At 41.6% G+C, this 25687-nt stretch overlaps 1 protein-coding gene across 2 annotated transcripts; it reads left to right on the top strand.

Annotated features, from left to right (window-relative positions):
* The first annotated feature begins 18781 nt into the window (after positions 1-18781).
* On the top strand, positions 18782-25411 carry LOC107818046 (AUGMIN subunit 4-like). 2 transcript variants are annotated; one of them, XM_016643956.2, is made up of 13 exons: positions 18782-19120; positions 19228-19275; positions 19510-19635; positions 20598-20948; positions 21185-21284; positions 21699-21744; positions 22330-22423; positions 22562-22633; positions 22813-22871; positions 23905-23973; positions 24052-24103; positions 25020-25097; positions 25198-25411. In XM_016643956.2, exons 1-13 carry the CDS (start codon positions 18992-18994, stop codon positions 25273-25275), a joined length of 1302 nt encoding a protein of 433 aa, XP_016499442.1. In that variant the 5' UTR covers positions 18782-18991; the 3' UTR covers positions 25276-25411. The 2 variants fall into 2 exon arrangements, 1 of the variants encoding a protein (XP_016499442.1); XR_012694332.1 differs by lacking the exon at positions 24052-24103 and having other exon boundaries at positions 24143-25097.
* The last annotated feature ends 276 nt before the right edge of the window (positions 25412-25687 follow it).

The following is a 25687-nucleotide window of genomic DNA, read 5'->3' on the forward strand; positions in this document are numbered from 1 at the left end:
GAATAATAAAAAAAAATACTTATTTCTGATTTTTAGGTTTATTTAATTTTCTCTATTCGCGGTATCCCCGAACTACGCCGGTTTGATTCTCACCGGATGTGAGATACGTAGGCAACCCTCGTCGGGTTCAACCCCCATTTTGCTAAAATAGCCAAAATCAAAAAAAATATGTTTCAAATTTTTTTAAAGAGTCATAAATAAGTCAGGTGATGCTGTTTTTGACATGAATAGCCGAATGTTCTCGAAAGGGACGCCGGGAGGTTGACTTTGCATAAATAGCCACTTTTGGGTTTTCATTAGCATTTTTAGACCCACACAGCCTTAAAATCTTCTTCCCCGAAGTGCTTAAAGGCCGTGTTCAAAGCTTGGTCCCCTCTTGTAAAACATTTTGAGTCAGTCATTTTTGTTAAAATCACCTTAATAAATGTGCAGGATGAGCACGATGCAAAATGAACATTTTTCAATAATGACCAAAATCCCTATCAAGTTACGGCTATGGTGGAATGATCTAGGTGTTGAAGGGCAAAATGAGGTTAAGAAAAATCTGAAAGGTCTTGTGGGTCTGTTGGAAATCCAGCCTCGGGGAGATATCATAAGAGCTTTGGTTACCTATTGGGACCCGGCGCACAATGTTTTCCATTTCTCTGATTTTGAGCTCACCCCAACTTTAGAAGAAATGGCCGGATACATCGGGAATACTGAACTTCCGCTGAGGGAAAAATACTTGGTCGCCCCAAGAGTCGTCACAGTACATCGGTTCCTGGATTCATTGAAAATACCTAGAACAGTCCACAACCCGGATCTAGCAGCCGGATTCTGTACTCCATGCTTCATATATGATAGATACGGTCACGAGGGGGGATTCAATAATCCAATCAACAAACTGTGCAGCAAAGGAGTTCGTCAGAAGTGGGACGAGCACAGACGGGTGGCGTTCATGATAACGTTTCTGGGACTTCTGGTATTTCCCAGGAAAGATGGAAACATTGATTTGAAGATATCGGGGGTCGTCAGCACTTTACTCACGCAAAGTGACAGTACTCTCGCGCCTATGGTGGTATCCGACATCTTTCGAGCTCTCACAGCTTGTAAAGCTGGGGGAAATTTCTTCGAAGGTTGTAACTTGCTCCTGCAGATATGGATGACCGAGCACCTTTGCCATCATTCCGAGATTTTGAGCCGTGGTTCCCCGGATAAGACCCGCATAGAAGAATCTTACGCAAGAGCCAAAGAGATCAGTTTGCCCGAAGGAGTCCTGGTTTGGACCTCGTTCTTTCAAGCTCTTACTGCCAGCCAAATACAATGGAAGTTGGGATGGTTGCCCGTTGATGAGGTCTTATATATGTCAGCGACTAAAACTCATTTCTTGCTAATGGGGCTTAAGAGCATTCAACCTTACGCACCCGGCCGAGTTTTAAGACAGTTCGGAAAATGCCAGACAGTACCTCGTGAGGAAGATCTAAGCACTCAAGCAATCGAGATAAGTCCTAACGGACAGTTCCCAGAAGCAAAGATTCGCCAAATCTGGAATGAGGGTCAATATTTGAAATCAGATACTTGCGTGCGGGATCAAGCCAAAGGAGAAACGGCGCCAGGTTACCTTGCATGGTACAGAAGGGAACTCGAGCACGAAAGGCCAGCTAAGAGACCCCACATCCGAAATTTTACCGAATCATCACAAAAGCAGTGGGATTGGTTAGCAAAAGAAAGAGGCTATTGCACCGAAATCAGCGGGTTAAAGCAACAAGTGGAAAAATTGAAATATGAACACAACGTGCAAGTTGCTACCGATCTGGGAGAACGGAACAGATTGATTCAAGAAAATGAAATGCTCAGAGCCCAGATCAAACAGATAAGGTGGGATGCAGATAGACAACCAAGGCGTCGATCGGACGAGCAGCTGATAAAAGGGCTAAAAGGTGAAATCAGGGAATGGCGAGATGGTTTGGAGAAATCTGAAAACATCATAGCAGAGCTCAAGGCACAGTGGGATACAAGAGCAGATAAGCATCGCAGACACCTGAATCAATTGGAAGGCGACCACGAGAAGACTATTGCTAAAATAAAGAGAGAGATGGCAGCACTTGAAATCAAAGCAGCTAGTCAGGCCAAGGATTTCCAAATGGAAAGCAGATACTGGTATGACACAATAGCCCATATGAAATTGGAAGTACGGCGATTGAAGCATCAACACGTGCAAGATGTTCAAGTCTTCAAGATATGCAGCGATCAGATAAAGCACCTGCTTGTAGAGAAGAAGCAAACCAGAGATAGGATCAAAGCCGTTGCCCACGCCATCACCAGACGATGTCTACGATGTGAGAACATGTCTAGTGTTACCTTCCTCTCGGCAGTAATGATTTATGTCAAGCAGACTATGCACGAGCTAGAGCAACTTGAGAGGGATCTCACGCCTAGGACCGCGGCGAGGCCGAACGACGCCCCGCGGAAACCAATTTTTAAAACCATAATGCATTCATAGGTCAAATCTGTATCTTAGCATCTTCTGCCTTTTTTTTTTCATCAGGGTGATTTTTAGTCTATTTTTTGAGTCTAGGTTTATTTTCAAAGTTTGCTTTTTCTTTTGCAAAATGTAGTTTGTAATAGACTGCTTCAATAATAAAGAATTTGCTTCTTTCATGCTCATTTGTGTTTTCGAACTACGTAATGATCTGATTCACGTGAGTATCGTGATACGTAGGCAATCCTCATCGGATCCGATCGCATTTTATTTTGCTACAAAAAAAATATAAAAGAAAAATAAATGAAAATAAAATAAAAGGGGGGGGGAAATAAAAGGAAAAATACCGGAATGACGCATGCTCTCGTAGCAGACATATAGTAATCCACTTAATTGTATAGGTGCATCATGCCCTATGTGAGACTAACTATCTGTTATTTGCTGCAAATTAACCGTGCGTTTGTCATTGAGCAATATCCAGGGTTTTTGAAAAGACGGTTGGTTTGGTGAAAGTCTGGCCTCGCACTCATACTTCACGAGGTCAAGGAGAGGTGTTCAACTACCTATTGTTAGGACCAGAAACAGTACTCACACCTACTTCACCAGGTCAAAAGGAAGTGTGGAAATGTCTTCGGAAATTCCATTGCAAACAGTCCCCGTCTCTGAGGAGAGCTCAATCTCAGCCGTCCTCACGCCTGAATCCGCAACTGCAGAAGAAAATAGAATCCTGCGGCTCCGCATGTTGGAAATGCTGGATGATTGGAACAATGGGAAAGAGCCGCCAAGTGTCGTCCCCGGATTCCCTGAATTATTCTCCAGGTCAGGTGGGACTTCTAATGTCCCCATAAATTACCCTGCTACCCCATTCGGGTACCCAGCCAACTCCGTTTTCTCCGCCGGATCACCTTCTGAGCCTCATCCCCGAATGTCGGCCACCGATGCAAGCATGAATATCTTTACTGCATCGCCTTGCCCGGCTACGGCACAGCCTGCCACATACAAGCCAAGCTTCGACTCATCCTCTTTTACATTCCAAGCACCATCGTTCTCAATGGAACCAACCAGGTTCGCTACCAACAATAATCCTCTACCGCCTCAGTGCGAACTCGCACCGGGACAGGATCAGAACCCCAGGATTGCAGAACAAAATGAGATGGCTAAGAGAATGAGAAGCCTTGAACAAAGTTTGAAGAATATGCAAGGTTTGAGCGGGCAAAAGAGCGTCTCTTACACCGACCTGTGCATGTTCCCTCACGTGCACCTGCCGACGGGTTTCAAGACCCCCAAGTTCGAGAAATACGATGGGCACGGTGACCCCATTGCACATCTTAAGAAATATTGCAACCAATTGCGGGGAGCCGGCGGAAAAGAAGAACTGCTCATGGCATATTTTGGGGAAAGCTTAGTAGGGATAGCTTCGGAATGGTATATGGATCAGGAAATGTCCCGATGGCATATATGGGATGATCTCGCCAGAGATTTTGTAAAGCAATTCCAGTATAACATCGACATTGCGCCAGACCGAAACTCTCTGTCGAATTTGAAGAAGAAGCCTTCGGAAAGTTTTAGAGAGTATGCTATTAAGTGGCGTGAACAGGCGTCGAGAGTGAAGCCTCCCATGGATGAAGTGGAAATGGTCACTACCTTTCTCCAGGCTCAAGAGTCTGACTATTTCCAAAACATGATGTCGGCCATGGGTAAGCCATTCGCGGAAGCAATCAAGATAGGAGAGATGGTAGAGAATGGGTTGAAAACGGGTCGGATTCTGAGTCAAGCAGCCATAAGGGCAACCTCCCAGGCCGTCCAAAGCGGGTCGGGAGGAACGACAAGGGGGAAGAAGAAGGAAGAAACGGCTATGGCAGCCTCTGAAGCAAGGGAGTATCGTCATCCCAGGCCCCATTTTCCGGAAAGGGCCCCACAACACTACTACCCCCACTCAAATGTGGCATATGCTCATCAACCTTATATGGTCATGAATGCCCAACCTTATAACCATTCACCACAACAAGCCAACCGAGGCCCAGCTCCACCTCCCAGAAATCAGCCTCCTTACCGCAACCACTATAACCCACAACCCCCGCAAAATAACTACCGCCCCCAAGAGCCGCCTCGACGGCGGACTTTTACGCCCATCGGTGAACAATACTCCACATTGTTCCCTAAGCTAGTCCAGTTGGGTTTCTTGCAACCAATTCCCCAAACGAGGCAAAACCCGACATCTCCTTCTTACAAAGCCGGAGTCAGATGCGCCTATCATTCAGGGGCCGAAGGACATGATACAAACGACTGCTGGTCATTGAAAAGAGTGGTCGAAAACTTGATAGAGCAGGGGAAGATAGTGCTAAGGGACGAAGAGATCCCAAATGTAACTAACAATCCATTGCCCGCTCACAATAATGGGCCGCTGATCGGCATGATTTGTGAAGACAAAGAGTTCGACCCTGCCTTGAAAGCCATAATTGCCATTGTCGACACAGGGAGGAGGCCTGAAATAGACCAGAAATCAGAAAGGGGGGAAGAGGCCAAGGCTGCAGAAAGCAAGCCTGAAAAGAAGGTGGAGAAGAAAGTAGTACCAGCAAAGGGTGGAGTTCTTTACGTACCGCGGGGTCAAGCCAAGAAGACGCAGAACTTCGGGATCGAAAAGGCAAAACCTATGTATGTGCCAAAAGGGGCCTATGTGGTCCGGGGGACGATTCAACCACCTCGGCTGAATGAGCCAGTGGTTATCGGACGCGTGCCACAAAAGCCGATGACCAACCCGTCCACAGTACCGTGGAATTATCAAAAGACTTTGGTAACATACAAAGGTAAGGAGGTCATGGAAGAACTTCCAGAAAATACTTTCGTTGGAGGGTACTCAAATACCCAAGGATTGAACAACGCCACACAAAGGCGCTTCCCTCCAAAGGAGCCTGTGAGTGTTGAAGAAGCGGAAGTGTTCTTCAAGCAGATGAAGATGCCGGATTATGAAGTGATAGACCAGCTGCGCAAGCACCCTGAGCAGGTGTCCATGCTGTCACTATTAATGAGATCAACCGAGCATCAAAAGATCCTGCTGAAAACCCTGAATGAAGCATACGTACCGGTCGAAACCTCGGTGGAGCAACTAGAGCGGATGACCGAAAGATTCTTCGCCGTCAACCAAATCTCCTTCAGCAAGAACGATCTACCCCCGGAAGGAGCAGCACACAACAAGGCATTGCATTTAACAGTCAAATGTGAGGACTACTATGTCAAGCGGGTGATGCTGGATGGGGGATCAGGTGTTGACATCTGCCCGCTCTCCACGCTGCAAAGAATGGAAATTGAGACCGGAAGAATTCGACCCAACAACGTCTGCGTGAGAGCTTTCGATGGTATCAAGAGAGACACCATGGGAGAAATAGACCTGTTGCTGGTCATAGGACCAGTCGAATCTCGAGTCACTTTCCAAGTGATCGACATGGACACATCTTACAATTTCCTCCTTGGCAGGCCTTGGATCCATGCGGCAGGAGCCGTGCCTTCTACTCTTCACCAGATGGTGAAGTTCGAGTATGAAGACCAAGAGATCGTGGTCCATGGAGAAGATGAACATGCCATTTATCGGGACCCATCTATCCCGTATCTTGAACCAAGAGAAGGGAGTGAGCATACGGTCTATCAAGCTTTCGAGGTGGTATTGGCAGAGCAGCACGAAGAGGGAGTACCTTGCCCCCAGCCTTTCTTGTCTAACGCTTCGGTTATGGTGGCCAAAGAGATGATCCGACACGGATTTAGGCCAGGGAAGGGGCTTGGACGAACCCTTCAGGGAATGACGGAACCCATTACTTTACCAGTCATCAAGAAACCTTTTGGACTAGGTTTCAAACCTACTCCAGCAGACGAAAAATGGGCAAAGAAAAGGAGAAATGAGGGCTGGAAGTTGCCTCAACCACTGCCGGATTTACATGCGACTTTTGTCAGGCCAGGGTACACTGAAGAAGAAGAAGATGAGGTCTTCACAGTTGAGGAAATCGAGGAAATATGTGGGGCAATGAGGGAAATGCTCTACGAGGTCCATATGGTTCAACCAGGCGAAGGCACGAGCACTGCTGAGATGATATACATGGGGCCAAACGCCAAGCTCCAAAACTGGGAGATCACGCCATTCCCAACTAGACGGAAGTCCGGGTAGACCTGTCCTGCCACCTTTCTTGTATCACAAGTTATCTCCGGGACATAACTTGAACGTTTTCTTCTTTTCATTTTTGTTCCGAATTCCTAGTTGTAAACGTTGTTGTCTCCCAATTTTCCAAAGAAAATGAAAAAAAAATCTTCATTGCTTTCCTTTCTTTCTTTCGTTCTGATTTTATTACTTTTCCTCTTATCTTCCTTTTCAGTCCTAATAATGCGGCTTTAAATATGACATGCTTGCGGACTTCACGCCCGGATCACAATGAGCTATTTAACTGCGAATTAATGGATCCAGAACCAGAATATGATGCGGAAGAGGCTTTTAGGGAGATAAACCGAGAGTTGGAATATTTCGAGAATAAACCTAAGCCAAATCTGAATGACACTGAACCGGTAAATTTAGGAACCCCGGAAGAAATCCGGGAGACCAAGATAAGCATTCACACGGACAAGAAAACGCGAGAGGCGATAATTCAACTTCTTCTTGAATTTAAAGACGTGTTTGCTTGGTCATATGATGACATGCCGGGACTAGGTGTCGATCTAGTGGTTCACAAATTGCCGATTCATCCTGATTGTCCTCCGGTTCAACAAAAGCAACGAAAGTTCAAAACCGAGGTCAGTGACAAAATTAAAGAGGAGATCACCAAGCAACTGAAAACAGGAGTGATCCGGGTAGTCCAATATACAACATGGTTGGCGAATGTGGTTCCAGTACCGAAAAAGGACGGGAAAACTCGAGTATGTGTAGATTACCGAGATCTGAACAGAGCAAGTCCTAAAGATAATTTCCCGCTGCCCAACATCCACATCCTCGTTGACAATTGCGCCAAGCACGAGATACAGTCTTTCGTAGATTGTTACGCTGGGTATCATCAGGTATTGATGGATGAAGAGGATGCCGAGAAAACTGCCTTCACCACGCCTTGGGGCACCTACTGTTATCGGGTCATGCCGTTTGGTTTAAAGAATGCTGGGGCTACTTATATGAGGGCCATGACCGCCATTTTCCATGACATGATGCATCAGGAAATAGAGGTGTACGTGGACGATGTAATAGTCAAGTCCAGGACACAGGATAATCACATCCAAGACTTGAGGAAATTCTTCGAGAGGCTAAGGAAGTATGACTTGAAGCTAAATCCAGCCAAATGCGCTTTCGGAGTTCCGTCGGGTAAACTTTTGGGTTTCATCGTAAGCAGGAGAGGTATCGAGCTAGATCCGACTAAGATAAAATCTATCAAAGATCTACCTCCCCCAAGAACGAAGAAAGACGTGATGAGTCTTTTGGGCAGACTGAACTACATCAGTCGGTTTATTGCCCAGCTGACAAGCACGTGTGAGCCCATATTCAAGTTGTTAAGAAAAGATGCGGCGATTAAGTGGACAACGGAGTGTCAAGAAGCCTTTGATAAAGTCAAAGAGTACCTTTCGAATCCCCCAGTCTTGGTCCCTCCCGAACCAGGGAAGCCACTTTTCTTGTATCTGACAGTCTAGGAGAACTCCTTTGGCTGCGTCCTGGGGCAACACGATGTGACCGGGAAAAGGGAACAAGCGATCTACTACCTGAGCAAGAAATTCACCAGCTACGAGGCCAAATACACTCTGTTGGAGAAGACATGTTGCGCTCTCACATGGGTTGCTCAAAAGCTGAGGCATTATCTCCAAGCCCACACTACATTCCTCATAAGCAGGTTGGATCCCTTGAAATATATATTTCAGAAACCAATGCCTACTGGGAGACTGGCTAAATGGCAAATCTTGCTTACGGAATTCGACATAGTTTATGTCACTCGCACGGCAATGAAAGCCCAGGCGTTAGCAGATCATTTGGCCGAAAACCCGGTCGATGAGGAATACCAGCCATTGGATACCTATTTTCCAGATGAAGAGGTAAACACCGTAGAAGTGATCTCAGAGGAAGCTCATGTTTGGAAGATGTTCTTTGACGGAGCCGTGAATGCCAAGGGTATAGGGATTGGGGCAATTTTGATCTCACCTGCCGGTCAGCATTATCCCGCCACAGCTAGACTTCGTTTCTTCTGCACAAATAATACAGCTGAATATGAAGCCTGCATTATGGGCATACATATGGCAATCGATCAGGATGTCAAAGACTTACTGATTATGGGAGATTCTGACCTGATCATCCGGCAAGTTCAAGGCGAATGGGAAACTCGGGATGTCAAACTTATCCCATACCGACAACATGTGGAGGACCTCAGCAAGCGCTTTAACTCAATAGAATTCAGGTATATTCCGAGGTGTCACAATGAACTGGCAGATGCACTTGCTACTCTGGCTTCTATGCTACCCTACCCAGGCGACGCCCACGTCGATCCTTTGGAAGTCCAAATCAAGGAAAGACACGGTTACTGCAGTGTAATCGAGGCGGGATCAAATACGCAGCCTTGGTACCATGACATCAAGAGATTCTTGAAGACACAAGAATACCCCGAGCATGCAACTAGAGATCAAAAGAGGACCATTAGGCGACATGCAAGTGGTTTCTTTTTGAGCAGTGAATTGTTATATAAGAGGACTCCGGACCTCAATCTCTTAAGATGTGTCGACATCGAGGAAGCGAGAAAGATCATGCACGAAGTACACGCAGGTGTGTGTGGACCTCACATGAACGGGTATGTCTTAGCGAAGAAGATCCTTAGAGCAGGTTATTACTGGATGACCATGGAAAAGGATTGCTTTAGCTTTGTCCGGAAGTGTCATCAGTGTCAGGTGCACGGTAATTTGATTCATGCACCTCCCACGGAACTGCATCCCATGTCCGCACCTTGGCCATTTGTCGCTTGGGGCATGGACGTCATTGGACCAATTGAACCAAAGGCTTCGAATGGACACAGGTTTATACTGGTTGCCATCGATTACTTCACAAAGTGGGTAGAGGCTGTCACTCTCAAGTCGGTCACCAAGAAAGCTGTAGTGGATTTTGTACACTCAAATCTTATCTGTCGCTTCGGTATTCCTGCGACTATCATTACAGATAATGCAGCAAACTTGAACAGTCACTTGATGGGAGACGTGTGCGAGCAATTCAAGATAACACACAGGAATTCCACTCCTTATCGGCCAAAAGCCAATGGTGCTGTAGAAGCTGCAAATAAAAACATCAAGAAGATTTTGAGGAAAACAATACAAAGTTCCCGACAGTGGCATGAGCAGTTACCTTTTGCGTTATTGGGGTATCGCACTACGGTGCGCACATCGGTGGGAGCGACTCCTTATCTTTTGGTTTATGGAACCGAGGCCGTAATACCGGCAGAGGTAGAGATTCCTTCACTTCGAATCATTGTCGAAGCAGAAATCGAGGACAGCGAGTGGGTTAAGACTCGACTGGAGCAATTGACGTTGATTGATGAAAAGCGGATGGCTGCAGTTTGTCACGGACAGTTATACCAACGAAGGATGGCCCGTGCTTACAACAAGAAAGTCCGACCTCGGAATTTCGAAGTAGGACAATTGGTACTGAGGCGTATTCTGCCGCATCATGAAGAAGCAAAAGGAAAGTTTGCCCCAAATTGGAAAGGTCCATACATCGTAAGGAAAATATTGCCAAGAGGAGCATTGTATTTAGGTGATATCGAAGGAAATGACCCTGACACAGCGGTGAATGCAGATGCAGTCAAGAGGTACTACGTCTAGAACACACTCCAAGTGGTCCTGACACGTTGAAAAGGGCGAAGGTGTTTATTCCCCACTACTCCCCAAACACTACCCAATTCTCGCTACCACCTTTTGAGCCGTTAAAAAAAAAAAAAAAAAAAAATTGATTGAGGCCTGAACTACGTTTGACTTGATTCCGAAAGGATACGTAGGCAGCCTCTCCCTGAGGTTCAGTCGCACCAACAACAAAATCCCATTCACCCTGAAATTGAAAACCGGGGCATGTCGGACACTTGAGAAGTTTAGTATCAGCTACCTCTCTTTACCAGGTACAAGCCTTCAAATCAATTACCAAAGATAGTGGGAAACCGATAAGCATCACAAATAGAAACCGGCACACCCCGAGTTGAGAGAAATAAAATGAGAGAGTCTCGGCGGTGAAAACCTTCGGGCACCACGAGGCGACGGGAGTAGAGAAACCAAAATGAGAGAGCTTGTTTAGTAAAAACTCGCAAAGAGTGCTATCAAGCGATGACAGGAAGAGAAATGAGAGAGGTCAGCCAGTGAAAACCCGCAAAGGGCGCTGTTGGCCGAAAAGGAATGACGCCACCCCAAGAAGGTCTCGGCAAAGTTCCACCAGTTTTGGAATCACAGATCTGTTCTGGTTCAGGAAAACGCAAGCTCTTAGAAGGTCAGACGTCCAGTCCAAAAGGCATGTCATGTCATTTAAAGCCAGCGTTATCTTCCTCAGATAAGTCTTTCTCGTCCCGAAAAGGGTATTCCTTTTCTGATTTATTTTCCCCTGCTTTGTTTCTTTTCGAATCCCTTTTTGCATTTTAACCCGGAGTTCAGGACGCACCGGAAAGGGCAGGTGGCATGGTTTGCTCGCACGGAATCCCATCTCATGAAGGAAAGCACCTCATCTCGTTGATATGATTACCCAAGCATGATGAATCATGACGTTTGATGGTGTTCCGGAGTAAAGGAAAAGAGAGAAATCCTGAAATCTTCCCCAGCAAGTCCACCTTCGGACAAATCCCCACAGAGTCTCCCCCTGTACAAATCCCAACAGAGTCTTGTACAATCTCCCACAAAATCTCCCCAAATCAAAAAAAAAAAAAAAAAAAGAAGAGAGAAAAAGAAAAATGGAATCTCCCCAGCACATCCCAGCGAGTTCTTTTGTAGACATCCCCAACAGGCTTGCCCCAACAAATCCTGGAAATCCCACTTGGAAATAAATCCCCAGCATGCCCATTGTACGAAAATCCACACAAAGAATCCGCTTTGTAAATATTCCCCCCACAGAGCTTCCTCTTGTACAAATCCCCACAGAGTATCCCCAATAAAATCCCCGTTGAGAATCTCCAAGCAAGATGGGACACAAAAAAAAGGGGGCCTTACGAGGCAAATCATCACAGAATCTGGAAATACAAAGCCTAAGCAGTCAAAAGAGTTTCGCCATTAGAATTGAATCAACGGCGGGACTTCGCGACAGAAATAAGGACGCAACATAGCAACTGGGAACGATCAAGGTCACCGAACCGACCGTCATTTCCGAACTAACAATTGTTCTTTGTCTGAAAAGTTGACACAGGTATAATCCAAGACAACCGTGCAAGAAGCAGGTGTCGCCCAAAGAAGAAGGTACACAGGTACAAGAAATACTTTGGCAATGAGGAATTCACTCGAAAGGTAAGCTTCCACGAAACTCCCTTTTATCTAAAACAAGAAAACTCAAAAATAGATCGTGTAGTATTCTCGAGCTTTATCCCCAGCCAATCAGCATTAGGGTTTTAAACCCTAAACTGAATTTTCCTTTTAGTCAGCATTAGGGTTTTAAACCCTAAACTGAACTTTTTCCTTTTAGTCAGCATTAGGGTTTTAAACCCTAAACTGAACTTTTTCCTTTCAGCCAGCAGTAGAGTTTTAAACTCTACACTGAGCTTTTCCATGCAATCAGCATTAGGGTTTTAAACCCTAAACTGAATTTTCCTTTTAGTCAGCATTAGGGTTTTAAACCCTAAACTGAACTTTTTCCTTTCAGCCAGCAGTAGAGTTTTAAACTCTACACTGAGCTTTTCTATGCAATCAGCATTAGGGTTTTAAACCCTAAACTGAATTTTCCTTTTAGTCAGCATTAGGGTTTTGAACCCTAAACTGAACTTTTTCCCTTTAGCCAGCATTAGAGTTTTAAACTCTAAACTGAGCTTTTCCAATGCAATCAGCATTAGGGTTTTAAACCCTAAACTGAATTTTCCTTTAGTCAGCATTAGGGTTTTAAACCCTAAACTGAACTTTTTCCTTTTAGCCAGCATTAGAGTTTTAAACTCTAAACTGAGCTTTTCCAAGGCAATCAGCATTAGGGTTTTTAACCCTAAACTGAATTTTCCTTTTAGTCAGCATTAGGGTTTTAAACCCTAAACTGAACTTTTTCCTTTTAGCCAGCATTAGAGTTTTAAACTCTAAACTGAGCTTTTCCATGCAATCAGCATTAGGGTTTTAAACCCTAAACTGAATTCTCTTTTAGTCAGCATCAGGGTTTTAAACCCTAAACTGAACTTTTTTCCTTTTAGCCAGCATTAGAGTTTTAAACTCTAAACTGAGCTTTTCCAATGCAATCAGCATTAGGGTTTTAAACCCTAAACTGAATTTTCCTTTTAGTCAGCATTAGGGTTTTGAACCCTAAACTGAACTTTTTCCTTTTAGCCAGCATTAGAGTTTTAAACTCTAAACTGAGCTTTTCCAATGCAATCAGCATTAGGGTTTTAAACCCTAAACTGAATTTTCCTTTAGTCAGCATTAGGGTTTTAAACCCTAAACTGAACTTTTTCCTTTTAGCCAGCATTAGAGTTTTAAACTCTAAACTGAGCTTTTCCATGCAATCAGCATTAGGGTTTTAAACCCTAAACTGAATTCTCTTTTAGTCAGCATCAGGGTTTTAAACCCTAAACTGAACTTTTTTCCTTTTAGCCAGCATTAGAGTTTTAAACTCTAAACTGAGCTTTTCCAATGCAATCAGCATTAGGGTTTTAAACCCTAAACTGAATTTTCCTTTTAGTCAGCATTAGGGTTTTAAACCCTAAACTGAACTTTTTCCTTTTAGCCAGCATTAGAGTTTTAAACTCTAAACTGAGCTTTTCCATGCAATCAGCATTAGGGTTTTAAACCCTAAACTGAATTCTCTTTTAGTCAGCATCAGGGTTTTAAACCCTAAACTGAACTTTTTTTCCTTTTAGCCAGCATTAGAGTTTTAAACTCTAAACTGAGCTTTTCCAATGCAATCAGCATTAGGGTTTTAAACCCTAAACTGAATTTTCCTTTTAGTCAGCATTAGGGTTTTAAACCCTAAACTGAACTTTTTCCTTTTAGCCAGCATTAGAGTTTTAAACTCTAAACTGAGCTTTTCCATGCAATCAGCATTAGGGTTTTAAACCCTAAACTGAATTCTCTTTTAGTCAGCATCAGGGTTTTTAACCCTAAACTGAATTTTTTTTTCCTTTTAGGCAGCATTAGGGTTTTAAACCCTAAACTGAATTCTTCCTTTGTTTGGCATAAGGGTTTTAAAACCCTACACTGAACTTTTCCCCAGCTAGTCGATATTAGGGCTCCAACCCTGAACTGAGCACGCATATCCTCTTTCATCAATTTTATGAACTTCCTGGTGAATAAGTAACGAAATTTTCCTAGTGAAAACTGGGGCAGAAAATTTCGTTTGTTTGTTTCTTTTCTCCCGCAGGTCTGACCTCGAGCCACATGGATCGAAATGACCCACGAGATAAATCCCAGTTCGGAATCAAAGAAGAAAAAGACAAAAAGAGATATCCCGAGATATCAGAGTAAAGGGAAAGCAGATCGACTCCAACATTTGACTAAGGTCCTGACCTCTGCCGGTCACATTTTATTCGGTATCCTGGGGATTAAAAAAACAAGTCGCCGCAACTCGCAAGCATCAAGATTCAGATCAGAGTCTACAAGCAGAATCAGCTAAGACCCAAGATCAAGTCGTAAAAGAATCATAGATAGGAATCTTGTAACTAGCAGTTGACATACATAAAAGTAGTTAGTTCAGTTTCCAATTTTCGCTTGGTTGTAATAAGGCGGCCAGTGACGTAGCAGTGACAACAGCAGCAGCAGTAGCAGCAAGCATTGCAGTCCCATGGTAGCCCCAGCTACCAAAACTTCTCGAACTACATTGACCTGATTCCTGTTTAGCCCAGGATATGTAGGAAATCTTTGAAGCAAGATTCGGTCAGATCTTTCAAAAAATGCTTCATACGGAGTGGTCTATAGGCAAAATCGCTCATACACGCTCACTTGATCTTTGCACGAAAACCCTTCGTGTTTCCGAACAAAGAGGGGCAGCTGTGAGCACGTGATTTTTGCTTCACACGACAATCGCTCCAAAAAAAAAATATATATAATTGGCCCCGCGGTACAATTTCGGATTTCTGTGCGGCACCTTGTGGATTTATTTGTGCTTTTGGCCCATTCTTATTTATTTACTTTATTAAAATAAAATTCAAAAAAATATATATGTGTCCTGCGTAATTCAAACCGTAATTCGGTCGTTAAATAGAAGATCGTGAATAGGCATTTTTCGTCCGTGATTTTGTTTGGTTTGACTTTACCGATTTTGAAATGTTTTAGTATGTGTGCAAATAATTGTATTTGAATGTGTATTTAATTTTAATTTGATTCTTTGGCTTAGTTTTGTTTTAAAATAAATAAGAAAAGAAATAAAAATAAAAAAAAAATAAAAAAAAGAGAAAGAAAAGGCCCTTCCGGACTTGGGCCAATTTGTTAAAATTGGCCCAACGAACTCAGCCCAAGCGGACAGCCCAAACCACCAGTCCAAACAGCCCACCCCCAGGCCATGAAACGACGTAGTTTAACACCAAAGCTACGTCGTTTCGATGCCAACCCATCACAACCGTTTAAACCAAGCCGATCCAACGGTCCAAGATCAATCCCTATAACCCACCAATAAACCCGACCCGTCTCACCCGGACCGACCCTAACCCTTCACCCTTGGAACGACGTCGTTCCCTGTTAGCCGAAGGATCCTGGCCCTTCATCTCGTCTCATCCAACGGCCAGGATCCACTTGCCCACTAACTATATAAGTACATAACACTACCCTACCCCCCTATCCAATACCCCAGCTGCTTCGTCTCCCCAAACGAACAGCCCTAAACCCTAGCCGCCTCTGCATACTGCCGCCATGAAAGCCGGCGGCATGGATGCCGGTGACCTTCCCTTGAACACCATAGGACCCCCAGGCCATCCTGAACCCAAATCTACCAACCCCATGTTTCGAATCACCCCCAGGTCCTCGAATCTTCATTCGAAGATTCGAGTCAAAACTCGATCTGACCCAACCAACCCCAGTTTTGTACCAGATACTCCCCAGACCCCCCTCGTGACCGAACCATACTTGGTTTGGTCCGAATCTGACCAGGGAAGCATGAATCCCAGATCTGAGTTCTGAGAACTTTGTAGTTCTTCATCGCTGGCCCATGCCAGTCCTAGCCAAAGAGATTAAGGTTTAATGGACCTTAATCGAAGTGTTTCTCATCTGAGAAACACTTCGATTAAAGTTCGTTTCAGCCTTAAGAAAGGTCTGTCCAAATCCGGGTTCAAACTTTTTTAACTTTTCAAGTTTAAGGTGAGTCTGCTTTCTTTCCTTTATTTGCTTTAGTCCGTATGATTTGTTTTAAAAGACTGTTCATATTTGTTCTAATTTTATCTACTTTTGTTTGTCCACTTTGTTTGAACCTCTGTGTTTGTCCGAATCCCTCCCCTCCTATTCTGTTAAGGCATGTGTATTGGTGGTATTCCGAATTTGTACTGACTAAATCCTCAAAGTACAATTCTGTTTTAATCAGTATAAGTTGAGTCATGTGTCCCATACTTCTGAATGTCTGATTTTTGGCTACGATTGTGTATGTTAATACTAATATAGTCGAGTCGACATGTGTCGTCAATTAATTTCAACTGTCTGAGCGTAGTAAATCGATTTGCTTCTGTTGAACATTTGTTGAAAACAATTAAGAACCAAGTCCAGTTACTTATAGCTGTTAATATGATTTCAGAAAAGGCTTGGTCTGTTAATTGAAATCTGAGTCGATGGCATGCGCACTTGTGCACAGCATGTGCATTGTGCACAGCCTGTTTCCTTCTTAAAAGGGGCTTTTAAATTTAAAATGTGTTGACAGCATATGCTGTCAGATAGATTCTGCTGCCCATTGCTTGCTTTTAGATAATAAAATGAAAAGTTAAAGCCTGCCAAGGGAATGTCATGGGATTAATACTTAAATAGCTAAAGTGGAACTGAAAAAGGGAGCACATGGGAGGGGTTATTTGATTTAATCCAACAGGCTGATAAAGGTTGGAGTTGGAGGCTTATAAAGGGAGAGTTGAAGTTCTGGAGAGGGATACACACAAAAAGATAGAAAAAACACACAGGGATATAGAGAGAGACAGAATTAGGAGATAGAAATAGACAGAATTAGAGGAAGAGAAAGAAAAATACAGATACTGTGAGGAGTTTTGAAAGGGAGATACCATCTGGAGGAGATAGGCATATACAGACTGGACCTTGAGGGCTGTTAAAAAATACAGACACTGGGAGGAGTTTTGGAAGAGAGAGTGGAAATACATACAGATAAATACACACAGACAGGAATAGATATAGGGAGGATAACACAGGAAAGAGGAACTGCATCTTTCCCCCTTTGTCTTAACTCTCATCTGGCCGGATTTCCCTGTTCCATATCTTTTCTCCTAAGTTCTGTTTGAGATTTTTAGTTGTGTGTAGCATCAGTGCATCCCCAGATCTATTTTTGCCTAAATTTTGATTCATATTACTGGGAACTTGCCACACCCTGTCATCTTTCATTGGCTCCAGCTGCATCTTGTACTGGGATTCTGCTTTCTATCTGGTTACCTGCTGTTGCTGCTGCTATTTGGTTTCCTGCTGTTGCTGATTTTCTGCTTCACTTCTTCTTTGCATTTCAGTATTCAGTGTTGTTCCAGGTACACATTTCAAATCCCACTTTGGTGTTAACTGTAACAGTTCAAAAGCATGAAATGAAAGGAGTTCTTGAAGAAGATTCAGATGTCTGTTTTGTGCTGTTTGTGATACACTGATCTCTGTCGTATAAATTGATTAGTGTAATCCAGTAGTGAAAGATTAGTTAGACAATACTCAATCAAGTTTGCTTTTTTTGCATCTTAGTTTCTAGTTGTTTGCTAAGTACAAGATGTAATAGTATAATATATAGAAGGTGTGGATAATTGGCACAGAATTTTCGACTGGTTTCCCATCAGATAATGACATGCATAAGATAGAATATTTCCACCTACACAATAATGTTCTGTGTTATCTTCCTTCCATTTATCAAGACCGTTAGGCAACATATAGGTACATATTCGAATCACCATTAGTAACAATGCCTAGCATTCGATTTCCTTAACCTAGCTTAAATAAGTCTAGTTAAGCTCGATTCGAGGAAATGTCCGAATTAAGTATTGCATTTCATCCACCTCCATATAGCTTCCTTGTTCAACCAAAATATTTCGTAAGGTATGGCGTCCTTTCATTTTTATAAGTGATTAGAAATTGATAGTAATCCGTTTTTTTTATTTCAATTAACATGCATCTTTCCTTCTTCCATTTCTGGAAATGAAAACAATAAGAAATGTAGTCATTGTAGGTTTTATTTTAATGAGACGAGCCTCGCCAAGTAAAAAGAAAAAAAAATGCGAATTGCGGGGCCTTCAACTAATCATAATATTTAGAATTCGGGCTAGGCCGTTTAGTGAATCTCATGGCCTTCTCAGAAATCATAACGCGTTAGACCCTTTAGGCGCGGCTTAATTAGATTACATTCTTAAATTCGGGTGCGCATTTATGCGACCCAAATTCAAATCTCAATGGAGTCGAAATGTGTTAACAACTGCGGGTGCATTGATTGTGACGTGGTTCGAGATGCATTTTCACGACGTTGCAATTCTATAAAATAAATGATAATAACAAAAGCGGTTTAAACTTAATAAAGGCGTTAAGTCATGATATGTATTTAAATCAGATATTTAGCCATTATAACAATTTAAGCGACCGTGCTAGAACCACGGGATTCGAGGGTGCCTAACACCTTCCCTCGGGTCAACAGAATTCCTTACTTAGAATTTCTGGTTCGTAGACTTCATTTGGAAAAGTCGAAAATTTCCTCGATTTGGGATTCAAGATAAACCGGTGACTTGGGACACCAAAAGCCAAACCTTTCCCAAGTGGCGACTCTGAATTAAATGAATAATCCCATTTCGAATATTGTCACTTAAATTGGAAAAACTCCACCCGCGCACCTAACCCCTCGGGGCAGGGCGCGCAAAAAGGAGGTGTGACAATAATGCTACCACATTAAATCGGTTATTTAAAAAAATGTGACTTTTTATTGTTCCAAAATAATAAATTTAACAATACAATACAACCAATTTTAATGAAACAATACAATATAATACAACGAGTAACAAACTCACAAACAAGCTGTAAAATTTGTTATGATTCAGAAGCAAAGGGATCCGAAATGCACATTGATTCGAGGGATTTAAAAGTGCAAACTTTCTAAAGGGGAAACTGCAAGTACAAGGATAAGAGTGACGCCAAAAGGGAACTAAGTACTTTGAATTTGAATTGCCGGAGAAGCGACACAAGGGAGAAAAAGAGTCATCTTTGGATTATAGTAGACCGGAAATGGTAAGAGGGGTGGGTTCGCAAAACCTGCCGGCGGACGTCACACAGCTGATCGATCAGTTGGAGCGCCACTGCTTAGCCCCTGATGGATCTCTCGTCTCCAAATCCGCTTACTTCGATCGCCAACTCGTATTTTTCTTCTCTCTCTCTATAATGCTACCTTAAACCCCATTTGATTATTTGATGAAAAATTAAAATGCTCTAGTTTTATGAGATGTTTTTGTTTGAAAATGCAGGCGAGAGAAGAAATGTCAAAGGAGAGACAGCGCTATTTGGAATCCTTAGTAGGGCTTCTATTTTGGAAATTGACATTTGTTTTTTTGAATTGAATTTAAGTTATACACTATCAGAGCAAAATTTTTTTTTACACTACCAGTCATGTTATACAGATGACCAGATAGTGTAAATATTCCTTACAGTGATGGTGCATCTAACTTAAACTCGAATTGAATTAATATATATCCTGATTTGTCTAGTCTAATTGTTGCATATACCCTTTGTTTGGATAAACCTTGTAGGCAGTATATATTGAGGCGACCGCGATGGTAGAAGATTACCAGCAAGCCATTTCTGTGGCCAATCTTGGTGGTATTCGAGATGTGCAGGGTTTATACTCTCAATTGGGCTTGAAAAACCCTCCTCAGGTTCCACTTTTCTACTTATTTGGCCTTTACTTATTGTGTCTCAGTTCATATGGCTTTATGGATGCATTTTTACATGCTTAATTATCAACTATGTGTAAACAGATCCTTTAGTTCTCTTACGTGATGGTGTGACTTGGGTATAAGTATTTCATGCGGACTCTTTAAAAAGGGCAGCCTGGTGCATTAAGCTCCCGCTATGTTTGGGGTTTGGACAAGGACCGACGACATTGGGGCTTATGTACACAACATTATTTTGCATTTATGCAAGAGGCTATCACCACAACTTGCGCCAATGCCCCCCTTTATGCAGACTCTTAAAATACACAAAAATTCACCAAAAGCTTGCACGTACACTTACTCGATACTTACTCACACCCATATCGAGTATGTACCTGTAAACAAATCCAAAATTGATTACCAATAGATGAGAATGCTCAGGGTCAGGTGCCGATGAGCACATTAATTATCCATGTGGCTTCGAGCCCTCACAGCGCAGGCACAAAGACGAAATTATCAGGGGCACGCTCTACCATTGAGCTAATAACCCCTTTTTTTCCGATTCATTTTTTTCCTTACGACACAATACTCAAATCTTGATTCACTCAAATCTAGATTCTTGTAATTATGATTCAATCATTCAAGTGAAGAAAAGTAAGCCTATTTATTTGGGGCCGTCACGCTTTGAACATCGCCACAGGGATCGTTGAGGCCTCATGAAGACGGTTCTACTTCACTGGGAAGACGCGGTACTCATTAGCTAGTTTCTGTTTACCAACGATCCCGGATTCCCCCGCCTTTCTGCCATAGTCTATACTTGTCCCAAAATGATAAATTTCAGGTGCTATGCTTTGTGCATTTTGAGGACCTGGTTATAGCCTTTTTCTGCCAATTTCTTCTTTGAAATCATTTTAATTGAATCAATTTAAATTCTCTGGGTGATTTTGACTCTAGAATGACTTCAGGTTTATGAGGCTCTTGAGCATAGGATGGTTGTTGCTGAAGCAGCTCAGAGATTGAGGCTTCCACTTATCTCCAAAGACGGTGAGATTCACGAGGATGAAATTGAAAAATGGAGTGTACTGTCGAGATGTTCTAGTGATAGCACAAGCACCAGCATCACATTAAGCTCGAGCTCAAACTCAACTTATCAAACCAATGCATCTGTAATTGGAGCTGTTCCTGCAGCAAGCAGTGCTTCCACTACCGGTACAACTGATGCAACAGAACCAGATGTTGGTGGTGTTCCCAATCGATTCCTTGGAGTTACGCCTGCATATTTATGGCAAACTCAACTACATCAGATGTCATCAGTGGTACAAAACCTATATGATTGACTTAGAAAACCTTGTGGTCTTATGGGGAATTTTTTCTCTTCTTTATTAATGCTTCAATGAAGTGTTGCAGTAATCTTCATGGCTCTCTTACTTTATATGCTTATATGTTGATTGCTTGTTATACGTGAATTATCTATAAATGGAATTACTATTCGTCAGGTTATTTAAGTGTTAGTTCTACACATCCATAGATGCTTATACATCTGTCGCTATAGGATGTGGCAGAATACCAGAGATTGCTTTCACGTGAGATTGGAAGCCGGTTGGATGCTAAATGTGATAAGTTATCTAATGCAGTTGCTATTGATGACATTGGTACGTTTAAGTTACTTATTTCTCTTCCTTCGTCTTCTCTTGGTCCTTCGCCTTTCTTTGTGTTGGTCGGCGGGTTTTTGTCTGTTTTTCTTTTAAATAAATCAGCATTGATACGTAGGACCTGGTCATCTACTTCAGTTTTATGATTAGCCTCTATGGGCGGATCATTATGTTAATGGCTATAATATATATTGTCAATTGCATTGCCCGAAATCTATCACTGTAATGTTTCAAATTGTGGTGCAAAAGGAAATATTGACTGATGATATGCTTAAGTTCTGGATTTACTCATGTCAGTGTATTCTCCGGTGATTGGTTGAGTAGTTCTATTGCTATCTAAATAACAAAGAACTCTTAGAATTTGTTATCATATCAAGATGTATGTTAAGAACATAACCTACCTTGGTTCTACAGATATATCTGCTGGCAATCAAAGTTCAGCTGCCCGGCTTCCAGAAAGGTCTCTCTCTCTCTCTACTAATCTTTTTATATTTTATGATTTATATAATCATTTATAGAACAGGTTGTGCATCTTTTTTGTAGTTTGTTAAGTTGAATGAAGTATTCTTTTTGATGCTAATCTGTCATTATCATGTCTCTATTAGCATTGTATTTCCATGGAAGGATAGAATCTATTTTGGATATACATTAAAATTAATATCATTTGGCAGAAAGATAATTTACATTCTGAATAATGGATTGGCTTGTCATATTGTACATTATTCAATAATCTTGTATTACAATTCACCCCCAAGGGGAAGACCTAGTGTCGAAGAGTTGGATTAATAGCTATAGGAGCCAAAGTTTGAATCGAGCAGAGAAGGCTCTAGGTGAACTACTCTTCCCATCTGTCTAAGTGTTGGTGGGTAGAGTTAACATGTAACTATGCTGGGAGGTAATAGGTATCCGGTGGATTCGTTGGCGTAGGCACAAGTTGGCCTGGACGCCATGTTATAAAAAGTGATATTTAAAATAATGATCATAATACTATTCTTGATTGCTTTTTAGATTTAGGTGTGGGAGCTTCTAATCTATGATATAACAGGGTAAAGTTGATCATTGAGGAGATTGAAAGAGAAGAAACAGCATGGCGTGAGGATTTATATTCATCTAACAGAAAATTTGCAGAATACTATAATGTAAGAATGCCGTTATGCATCATTGATGCCTACCTATTTCGTCTTGTCAGCCTTTTCATTCTATGTTGCACTTCCACAGATCCTAAAGGCTAATGTTACTTGAGAAAATATTTGACTTTATATGTTTGCCTATCTAAGGTTTTGGAGCAGATCCTTGGTGTGCTCATTAAGCTTGTCAAAGATATAAAGTTGGACCATCAACATAAATATGTAAGTTAACCATTCTGCTCTTGTTTCTTTTGTTCATATTAACCATCCTCTGATTCTTCCAAAGGATTATGGTGCCTGACACATAATAGTTTTGGATATGATGTGGGCACTGGTGATGGTCTTTTGCTCTTTAGAATAGATGTTTATTCTGATTATAATTTGTAATGATCCATTAATAGGATGAACTGCAAAAGACGTGGCTGTGCAAAAGATGTGAGACAATGAGGGCAAAATTAAGGTATGATTTACCTTATTCTTGTTTCTGGTTCGTTATTCTATCTATTGACTTATTTTTGTGGCTTGGGGAGGAATTGGAGATTCGAATTACTTCTTCTTCTATTCATTCGTGCATCATATGGCTACTGATTTTAAGAAGGGTTCTCTTTCTTATCTAGGATTAATTGTGTGGGGTTGGGATTGGGTGAAAAGCTCAGTTCAATTATTGCTTCCTCTATCTTAGAATGATGACCCAATGTCAATTGCCTAATGCCTGGTATGAAGGTAGTGATCTGGCACTTCAGTGGTTGAAGTCCTGGTTGCAGTTTATTTATTTATTTATTATTTCTTTATCTTTTCAGGGAGTACATTGTTTATCATTCACGTAACTCCAAGTCAGTGATAGCTACTCTTTAGGTGAAATGATCCATTCAAACTAGTATGTCTTATTGGTTTTCTCTTTTACCTCCAAAACGATTAGATTTCTTGAGAAATCTCAAAATTGTAATGTATTACTTCCGATGAGTCTTTTATTCTTTTCAATTTGAAAATCTCAGAAACTTGTTTAGCATAATAGTGTTGTCATCAACTTCAATAGATCTTCTTACATCGTGTTATTCTCATACTAAAGAGCAAAGACTTATGCCTTTGAAATACTAATATTATGGTTGTCAAGTTTAATGGCTTCTCAGATTCTCTATTGTTCACCAGAGTTTCTGGAACATATTCTCCTACTTCAGACTTATGCTTCCTGATGAGAGTTTCTGGAACATATTCTCCTACTTCAGACTTATGCCTCCTGATGGTTGAATTTTCTGGAGAGATTCACTTAGTAATGTTTTAAGTTCTATGAGCTTAGTTTTCCTTTTCGAACGTGAAAACCCCAGAAATTAACTAGCATAATACTGTTGTAATTAAGTTTAAAACTAGCATTTTACATCCTGTTACTCTTTTGTAAAAGCACACAATGTCTTGCTTTGATATATATGCCTTTGAAATTCTAGTGCTATCGTCATCAAGTTCAACAGCTTCTAATACTTCCTATTGTTCAACAGAGTTCTGGAACATATTCTCCTACTTGAGACGTATACCCCGGAAACTATCCCTGCACTTCACAAAATAAGGTAAAGAAATATGACTTTAGAAATCTTTATTAGATTTTCGATACCGAAGAAAGTATACTCAGTTTAACATCATCCCAGGAAGTATTTGATTGAAGCAACAGAAGAAGCATCACTTGCATATGAGAAAGCGGTATACTTTCTTATACTATTTTAATATTTTTCTTTTCAGTTGGGTGGATCATCTTCAAATTTACTACATTTCCATGATTTGCTTACGCTTGTTCCCTGGACTACCCCCTCATCCAGAAAATCATGGAAATTTGAACATTCAAAGATTGTAGCACTACTGTTATCCGGTAGGGCCAGCCAATACTAAAATGCAATTGGAAGATGGTTGTGTCATGTTTTTCATCTTTCCAAAAAATGCCTCAATTAAGATTGTTCATGGGCAGTGCTCATTTCATTTTCCATGTAAATTATGTCATCGGTGGTGAAGGAGCATGAGGATAAAAAAAGTGATTGCTTAGGAAATTGAAGACAATTAAATTGGACTTCACTGTATGAGGAGCTCTTTCCTGTATATTTTCGCTTGTCTTTTGTTTGTCCTCACTATTTCTTTTGACAAAAGTAGCTGTGATTATTTCACCAAATGGGTTGAATATATGTCTCTATTTGGGAGGTTTGGTGTTCAATGAAGAATTACACTTTTGGCTTGAAAGTAGTTTTCACTTATATTGCTTGGATCCTCCAAATGGGCATCCGTGTTTGGATCCTTTAAAAACGCATAGCTTTTGGATAATACGACACGTATCCATCGGCAATTTTGGAGGATCCGAGCAACATAGCTCTCACTAATCCATTAATCTGATATTTGGGTTGTTCTGGGGCATGGCTTTTTCTCCTAAACATCTATTTATCTAGTTCTCTTCTTTTAGGAAATATTTTACTCTGTTTACTGTATGCTAAACTGTAGGTTAAAAAAATAAAAAGAGTTCATCTACGACAGGAAGCTAAAATATGCTGACTCCTAAGATGGTAGAATATCTAGCTCTGATTCGTGCTTGGCACCACAAGACTGATATGTATTTATCTGTGAAATATGTTAGGCTGCCCGCCTTCGTGAGTATCAAGGGGTTGATCCTCATTTTGACGAAATTGCTAGGCAGTACCATGACATTGTAAAGGTGAAAAAGAAAAGTTCCTGCGAGTTTTCTGAATTATTATAGTACTTCTTTACTTTTGTTTTCTGGAGATAAAAGCTAATTTCCGCTCATATCCATGCAGAAATTGGAGAGCATGCAGTGGACCATCAACCAAGTTGAAATGGACTTAAATCCTTTGCCCGCTCACCCCGGTGCCTAAGGCATCTCTCTTTCTTAGTACAAAGTTCATGAAATATTTCTAGTGTATTTTTGTAGGAGCATATAAAATTGCTGATTCTCATATTTGCATTTATTAACTCTTGATTATCGACATATATGATGTTCAATATTTTCCATTTGCTGGCCCGTGAAAATACTCGTCTATCTGCCACTGCAAAGAACCTAATTAGGAAGAGGTTTTCGTCATTGCAATCTTTTGAGCGGATTTTCGATAGTTTTCTGGGTGTTTAGTTCCATCCCTAAAGTGTGAACTTGCAAAAGGTGTACACTTTACACGTTGCTGAAGGAGCAAGTAGAGCAGCAGGCCATACTGGTACGAGCACCAAAATAAAGAGTTTATTTGATATGAAGTTAATATTCTTCCTTTATTTTACTAAATTTACTTCATATAG

Source organism: Nicotiana tabacum, chromosome 8, assembly GCF_000715075.1.
Source record: "Nicotiana tabacum cultivar K326 chromosome 8, ASM71507v2, whole genome shotgun sequence".
Taxonomy (NCBI): Eukaryota; Viridiplantae; Streptophyta; class Magnoliopsida; order Solanales; family Solanaceae; genus Nicotiana; species Nicotiana tabacum.

Coding starts and splice junctions, on each gene's coding strand:
- LOC107818046 (XM_016643956.2), top strand. CDS start 18,992: ATGGTAAGAGGGGTGGGTTCGCAAAACCTGCCGGCGGACGTCACACAG. Junction 19,121..19,227: donor CTTACTTCGATCGCCAACTC/GTATTTTTCTTC, acceptor TTGAAAATGCAG/GCGAGAGAAGAAATGTCAAA. Junction 22,872..23,904: donor ACAATGAGGGCAAAATTAAG/GTATGATTTACC, acceptor ATTGTTCAACAG/AGTTCTGGAACATATTCTCC.